Source organism: Ananas comosus, linkage group 9, assembly GCF_001540865.1.
Source record: "Ananas comosus cultivar F153 linkage group 9, ASM154086v1, whole genome shotgun sequence".
Lineage (NCBI taxonomy): Eukaryota > Viridiplantae > Streptophyta > Magnoliopsida > Poales > Bromeliaceae > Ananas > Ananas comosus.
Window position 1 is genome coordinate 3,849,710 of NC_033629.1, and position 8,410 is coordinate 3,858,119.

General features: G+C 38.2%; 1 protein-coding gene across 1 annotated transcript; it reads left to right on the forward strand.

The window, feature by feature from the left end:
• On the forward strand, positions 946-7,776 carry LOC109715759 (calcium-dependent protein kinase 10-like). Its single transcript, XM_020240906.1, has 7 exons — positions 946-1,842; positions 3,028-3,171; positions 3,282-3,434; positions 4,838-4,953; positions 5,032-5,199; positions 6,587-6,817; positions 7,267-7,776. The coding sequence occupies exons 1-7, from the start codon at positions 1,161-1,163 to the stop codon at positions 7,423-7,425; spliced, it is 1,653 nt and encodes a 550-aa protein (XP_020096495.1). The 5' UTR covers positions 946-1,160; the 3' UTR covers positions 7,426-7,776.

The window sequence follows — 8,410 nt, forward strand, 5'->3', positions numbered from 1 at the left end:
GGATAAATAATATAACGTGGTGTTCAAATACTATTAAGTGAACAGGATAAATAATTTATCGTTTTTACTAAAATAAACACGATAATAGATTTACCGTATTTGCATGTAATATTTAGTTGACCTTCTGTCTATCAAGGCATCCATGTAGACAATTTATAGGATCATTTATATATTTAGAAATTTTTTGGAGACTTCTATTTTTTGGCATTTAGCCCATTAAAAAAAATCACAAATGATTCTTGCGAAATTGTAATGGTAGAAATGACCTTTTCCTTGTCCATGCAAGAGCCACACTTGATCGGGAGGGCCAAATGAAAATTTTAAGTTGAATATGATAATTTATTTACGGTGTTCTAAAATACTGCAATTAAATTACAGTATTCGTTTTACTAAATCACGATACTTCTTTTAAATATTTTCGAGTTGCTAAGCCATGAATTGTGTGGCGTTTCAACGGACAAGTAAAGAATCATTCATATAATTACAATTTTATAGGGACCATTTACAAAGTATATTTTTGTGAGGAGACTAAATGCAAAGGAAAGAAGAGAAATTCTTCTTTGTACACCCCATAAGGAGTGTGGATCCCCTATCTCTAAACCTAGGGTTCAAAAAAATCTAAATAATTTTTGGTAAAAATAAAAATAGATTGATATGATAAGTAAAAAAGTAACGATTCTTAGAATTAATGATTCTTACATAAAGTGAGTGTAATATTTACATCCTACTTTTGAGTGTACAGGTAGTACTGCATAAACCAATTTTTTTGGATCAATTGTGTAATAAAAACATTTGAAGGGACTGGATACTAAAAAAAAATACGTTTGGAACCTTTTCTGTAAAAGCAGCAGGCTAAAGCCCATTTACACTAATAATAATTATATAATTATAATTTTATAATAATAAATAATTAATGTAATAGTCCACAATGATTACTTGTTCCACCCAAAATTGATTCTCCACCCTCCCCACCCCTTTCTCTTTACTTTCAACCTTGGACTCGGCCTAATACAAATAATTCCTTTCCTTCCAACGACTAAGTCCTCCTCCTCCTCTCCTCCTCCTCCTCCTCATTCCGTATATTTTAATAAACCAGCTCCTCAGCGCCTGTTAATCGAACACCTTTCTCGCACACTGCGACTACAAGCTCCTGCTACCTTATGGGCAACTCCAGTTGCGCGTGCCTCCGCTCGAGCTTCGACGAGGACGATGCGGCGGCAGCGGCGGCGGCGAAGAAGAAGAAGGGTTATGGACATGGCCATGGACGCCATCGGCCCAACCCCTTCGCCGAGGACCCGTTCCACTCCCCCGTGCGCGTGCTCAAGGACGTGGTGCCGCTCGGGGGCGGGGGGCACCGGAGCCGAGTGGGGGACAAGTACGTGCTCGGGCGCGAGCTCGGGCGCGGGGAGTTCGGGGTGACGTACCTGTGCACGGACCGGGAGACGCGCGAGGCGCTCGCGTGCAAGTCCATCTCGAAGCGCAAGCTCCGCACGGCCGTGGACGTCGAGGACGTGCGCCGCGAGGTCGCCATCATGTCGGCGCTCCCGGACCACCCCAACGTGGTGCGGCTCCGCGCCGCGTACGAGGACGCGGACGCCGTGCACCTCGTCATGGAGCTGTGCGAGGGCGGGGAGCTCTTCGACCGCATCGTGGCGCGCGGCCACTACACCGAGCGCGCCGCCGCCGCGGTCGCGCGGACCGTGGCCGAGGTGGTGCGCATGTGCCACGAGAACGGCGTCGTGCACCGCGACCTCAAGCCCGAGAACTTCCTCTTCGCCAACAAGAAGGAGACCTCCCCTCTCAAGGTCATCGATTTCGGCCTCTCCGTCTTCTTTCGCCCCGGTATACATACATATATTTATATGCTTCTTCTTCTCTTTTTCCTTGCCTTATGATTTACAATTTTCAATAATTTGGTTGGAGAAAGAGTGGGGGAGAGAGAGAGAGAGAGACAGAGACAGAGAAAACCCTAGAATGTAGCGGAGAAAACTGTTTAGTAGAGATAGAGAGACTGCAGAGGAAAAAAAAATGTGTTTTTTTTTTTTTTGTTCGGGATAAAACTTCAGTGGGGAGCTTCCCAATGATGCGTTTTGGAGAGCCCCGATCTCGGATAACTGTTAATTTTTGTCTCCATTTAATAATTCGTTAGGTGTTTTTTAATAGCAAAGCTCAAAAATAAATTGTAAACCCTAGATGGAAGGATTATGACCGGTGGATAGGGATAAAAGTTACACGGGACGATGAATTGTGGCTACTTAATAAGGCATCGTTGGGGAGCTCCCACTGATTTCTCTTTTTTCCCCTTACTTTTCTTGTTTTCAGAAAAGGGAATTTGGTCTCTTTAATGGTAATTAGCATGCTTCATTTTACTTTCGAATTATTACTAGTCCAACGAAAGATTGCTTTCTGTTTCCACTTTAAAAAGTAGAGCATATATTCGTGCAAATTTCTGAGAACTTGCAAAAATGTTTTTTGACCATTCAAATCTGTTTGAAATTACCAATCATACCTTCCTTCCATCAGTCTGCACCTCATCGCAGCCGCCATCTTGCCGTCGCTGCCACATCATATTTCCATTGCTGCCAGCTTAACGCTACCTCTTTTTTTCTTTCGCAAGCACGGCAGCAAAATACAGCGTACTCTTCTCTTCGTTTTCTGATTTTCCTGTTAGGATCGTAGTCCAATGTACTGTAAAAGTTATCAACTTGCATAAAATGAGATGGTAATGCTTTTTTTTTTTTCCTGGACCTTAGTTTGTGCTGATATTTAAATTGAGCCTATATGCTTGATATATTTTAGTGTATGAATAACTTAAAGTTAGGTATAATTTGAAGTGTATGAGTTGTTTTTTGTTATCTTTTCTCAATTTAGATGGCACCACCCACAGCAAAGTCAATTCACTTTTTTGACTTTACTTTTCAATCTGTACATACAGTAATACAAGAGATTCTGCTCTCCTTCCCCTAGATTCAAAATTAATCTATCAATGTTGATAGTTTCTGATGATTTCTTGTTGATGATGTCCAGGGGAGAGGTTTACGGAGATTGTAGGAAGTCCATACTACATGGCGCCTGAGGTGTTGAAGAGGAACTACGGGCCTGAGGTAGACATCTGGAGTGCTGGGGTGATTCTTTATATCTTACTCTGTGGGGTTCCACCCTTTTGGGCTGGTGGGTTTTTCCTTCATTTTGAAGGATTTTTCCTCTTTTTTTTTTGTTTATTGTGGTTTTGGGGTAGAGTGAAATTTTGCTTGATTTCTATTGGTTTATTGGAATTGCAGAGTCTGAGCAAGGTGTCGCGCAAGCGATCCTACGAGGATTCATTGATTTTCAAAGGGAGCCATGGCCTCAAATTTCGGAGAGTGCAAAGAGTCTTGTCCGGCAGATGCTAGAGCCGGACCCAAAGCAGCGACTAACTGCTCAGCAGGTTCTCGGTAAGTTGATCTATTGTTGCCGATTGCTAATTTACTACCCCTTGCTTGAAAGTTCATCTAAAAATAGTCCATCCTGTCAAGATAAATTGAGGTGAGATATGGACTACAGTCTTAGCGAAGTTTTCTTTGGCCAACATCCAGAGATTATTGTTGAGTGGCTTGAATGAATGGTTTTTGCTCTTTTAAGGCCGCAATGCTGTCGCCGTCTATCTAGCTTGAAATTCTTCTTAGTTATGCAGAATTATGATGATAAACGGCCCATTAATAAAGAAAAAAAGCGTTCGTATGCCACAAAGAAAAAGTGGCATATAATAACAGGTCCAAAACTCAATCAAGAAGTATGATGTGTGTATGATTTTCATTGATGATTGGTTTGAAGTACTTTCTCTGGAAATTCAAGAATTACATATTTTGCAGAATATGTTTTTAATTTCTTTGAACCACAAGGTGGTTGCAATTGTTAAAGCTTGCATGTGAATCATGACGTTTGGTGGCATTTGTAATTGCGAAAGGAATAACAAGAGTATAGATGTTGTTCTCATCTTTGGTTAGTCTTAATTGTATAGCATATAATACTAATTGTATAGAGTTGGCCATAGTAATAGCTATTTTCCTGCTTGGTGATTAGCCATTTGGTTCAAGGTTTGTGATATTCTGGGAATGTTGTATATTTTATATTTCGAGTGACAAGTTTGTTACTAACTTATCAAGCAACTTGGGTTGGGAGGTTGTTAGGAACTTGTATATTCTTAATAAGGGACCATTAATTATTCCCATCAACTATGAGAATGAAAATATCTTCTAACCCATGATAATTTAGTATTCCTACTAGTTGGGAATCTACAATGATTCCACTACTTCACCAACACCTTTCACAACTATCCAACTTGAGTTGAATGGTAATGATGTGAATATTTTCAATAGAATATATGGAGGATTAGTGGGATATTACATACCATGAAACAAAACGGGACCTAATTATCATCTTCTTTGGGAAAGATGGAAGAGATGAGAGTCAGGGACAATTATACAACTAGTGAACTTCTAAACAAAGTATTCCTTGGATGATGTCCATATCTAATTATCCTTCGTGTGTTACATATTTCCCATTACAGCCATATATAACAAACTTTACCTCAACTACTTAAAAGAGTCGTTGGCATGCTACATACAGATTGAAATGCTCATGTCCATTTTGGGTAAGTTATTTCTAGCCCTCTTCTTTTGAAAATTCTTCGTAATTCAGATTGTATGTGGACACAAGCCCAACCGTTATCCGTGTTCGAACATTTGCTTACGGCACATCTATTTTTGGAACTTATTGTGTGCATCTTCTGTATCTGTCTTTCTGATGTTGTTTTGCTTGCTTGGTATAACAATTGTCTCTACATTCCCTTATGTAGAGCACTCATGGCTGCAGAATGCAAAGAAAGCTCCAAATGTTCCACTAGGAGATATCGTAAGAGCAAGGCTTAAACAGTTTTCGGTGATGAATAGATTCAAAAAGAAAGCCATGAGGGTTGGTAATTGTAGTGCATCCTTTGATTTGTTGAGCCCTATTAAGATTGGTAAAGTTTAATCAGTTGGATATTTTCAGGTAATTGCTGAGCACCTTTCAATTGAAGAAGTGGAGGTTATTAGAGACATGTTTACGCTAATGGATACAGATAATAATGGAAAGGTAACATTTGAAGAACTCAAGTCTGGACTTCAAAAGGTTGGTTCTCAACTAGCTGAGCCAGAGATGAAGTTGTTGATGGAGGCGGTAAGTGTTTCGTTTCTTGGTAGTTCTTTAACTTGAGAACAATTATAATTAGCTCTTAGATTAGTTTCTTTGTAGGTTTATAATACATTGTAGCCCCTCATCATAGTTCATTCTAGTCGTAACCAAACCATTCTGTGATGGTAGATACCATGCATCCTATAGTCACAGAGTCTTCTTTTAGCTATCATATTGACAGGGATACCATCTGAGTTTCTTAGAAAAATAATGACAATAATTGTCTTGAGTAGTCTTCAAGTATGCAAATACCTTCTAGAGAAACAGATAAAAATATTTACAGGAACCTGTATTAAGAGAAGAATTTTCATCTCTTGGTTCTTGTCTTCGCTTAGACACGTTCATCCCAAGAATCTGTGGATTATTTAAGACAACTTAGGGGAAGGTATGACTTGGCAAGGCGGACCATTTGGGACCTGATTGTATAATTGAAGAATCAGGGATCAAATTGCAATTCGTTGAAGGTTAAAGGACTACCATTATATTTGACTGATATATATAATTTTGGCTTGAAAACTAGAAGGCATGGATGTCTGAGTTATATTTCACTGTGGAATTAAAAAGGCGAAAGTCACCCTATCCATTATTAAGAGGGTAGCAGTAACTTCAGAAGGAGGAGAGAGGAAGAAAAAGGAAAACAAGGAAAAAGGACAACACCTCCGTCGGGTGGTATTTCATATCAGTTTCTATTTAACAGTGGAAGTCCTCTCCGGGACAATGCGTGTGTACAAAGTGGCTTGAATGTTCTCAGCTGTTGGCCTATTTCTCTCAATCAATAATCTAAACTGTGTTCTGATACACCCACAATTGTCTCTGCATACTAGCATTCTAACATTAGCCCCTTTAGTTAAAGCAAACTTAGTCATGGTTTTAGGCTGCTTATATCCAAGTTACTAATACCTGATGATAATCTGATCAAATGTAAACAGTTAAGTTTTTTTTCTAAAACCCTTTTTATCGCAATGGAAATATCTTCGGTTCTTTGTAATTTTATATTGATAACTTAACTACAATTTTTAGATTGATGCCACAATATGATCTCTGTAGGGTGAAGACTCATTCCATATATGTTCTGTTCTTTAAATAGGTCCTCAAATTAGTTGTTCATCTTTTTCTTATTTACTGCTTAATGCCTTACTACCAAATATTGAATGACCTTGAGATAGATTTGGTATGTTTTGCATATGAGCTCGCGTATGAACGTACTTTGTATGGCCGTTGAAACTATAAGGAGTATAGGCAGGATGTCAACTAAGTTTTGATAAAACTTGCATTACAAGGATTGAATTTATCAAGAACCTTTGACTCTATGAACTAATATTTGTCGACTTTTCCAATCTGATACTACATTTTTGTTTCAAAACTTCCACAGGCTGATGTTGATGGAAATGGTTACTTAGACTATGGCGAGTTTGTGGCGGTAACTATCCACTTACAAAGACTATCGAATGATGAGCATCTCCGTAGGGCGTTTGTGTTCTTCGACAAAGATGAGAGCGGCTATATTGAATTCGAAGAATTGAGAGAAGCCCTAAAAGATGATTCTGGGGAAGCCGATACTGAAGTGGTGAATGACATTTTGCGGGAAGTCGACACAGACAAGGTGCATATCCTGACCACTTTTTGTAACTTCTCAACTTATATCATAAAATGTGTTGGATCGGCCCTATGTTAACACAATATTCCCTGAACCTTTCACTAAAGCACTTTAGTTCCTGAATATTTCCATATAAAGCAGTTCCATCCCGGCTGCTAAAAAGATCTTACAACCTGTGATTTTTTTGTTCCTGTAAGACACCCTTTTGAACCCTGATTCAAGTACACACTGAAACAAGAAAATCATTTTACAAAAGGGTAAACATGATCATTTTTACACAAAACATTGGGCTCATAATCGCCACGAAAGAAATTTGTAATTTAAAATAAATTTGAGGGACTAAGCTGTTTAAGTGAAAAGTTTTATTAAGTTGTTTTACCCTGATTTTCTACACTCTTACTCTTTCGAATATAACTCGATTAGTTTATGCGTGTTGCTATTGTATTATGATTCAGGATGGTCGAATCAGTTACGAGGAGTTTGTAGCGATGATGAAAACTGGTACTGATTGGAGAAAAGCATCGCGCCAGTATTCAAGAGAGAGGTTTAAAAGCCTTAGCATTGATCTTATGAAAGATGGCTCGTTGTCTCTGGCAAATGAAGCTAGAAGTTGAAATAGGCGACGAGCTTACTTTGTTGCTGAAGGAACTGAACCACTCATTTTGTGGTTTAAGAGTTTGCGACATCAATTGCTCACTGTAAAGATGTGCATTTTGTTTCCTTTTTTTGTTTCCTGTTGGATTCTTACAAGATTATTTTGCTTTCTTTTTTTTTTTTTATTACGTTTTTCCCCTCTTTTTTTTTTTGTTTTTTTTTAACGTTTCTGTGTACTTTATTCGTCTTAGATGTGGAGGGTTGGTAGGATGATTGTGAATGCAGAGAACTTAGCTTGATGAATTTCAGAAACTATATGTAATTATGACTTGAGAAATGAAATGAGAATTGAACCAATGGTTACATTCCTATTCTCTTAGATCTATTAATGTTTTTTTTTTTGATAAATAAATTTAATAATGTTGTTTCAAGCTTTTTACTGTGGGAGATCTAAAATAGATTATATTCTCAGCAAAATCAGGGTTTTTTTTTTTTCTAAATTTCCAGTGAAATTGCAACTTCATTATGAATCTTGTGGAACATAAATACCTCAATATTCTCTAGGCTAATTGAATGATTTGAACAATCAACTTCCAATTTCCATAGTAAAGAAGGAGATTATTTTTTTTTCTTGGTTTTTCTTAATCAAGATGGTAACATGGGTGTAAGCTAAAGAGCAGAGGATTATTTATAATTCAGTGTATCCTTTCTTAAAGATCAATACTAAGATCTGCAATTATAGATAGATGTACTGGCAATATTTTTCTTCTGTGAAAGAACATGCGGCTTGGGCTGCTGACCTGGATGAGAACTAATTTCAAAGCTAATTAATGCCAATTAAAGTGAAGCAGTGCAGTGGTCTACCAGTTAGGTGGGCAGATGCTGATGATGATATCGAACTTTTCAGGAGACTGATGTGACCTTAAATTAGGACTTGTGCCCCCTCACTTTGATTTCATATATTAAAAAGAAAAACCTTCGAATACCATTTATATGATTTCGTTT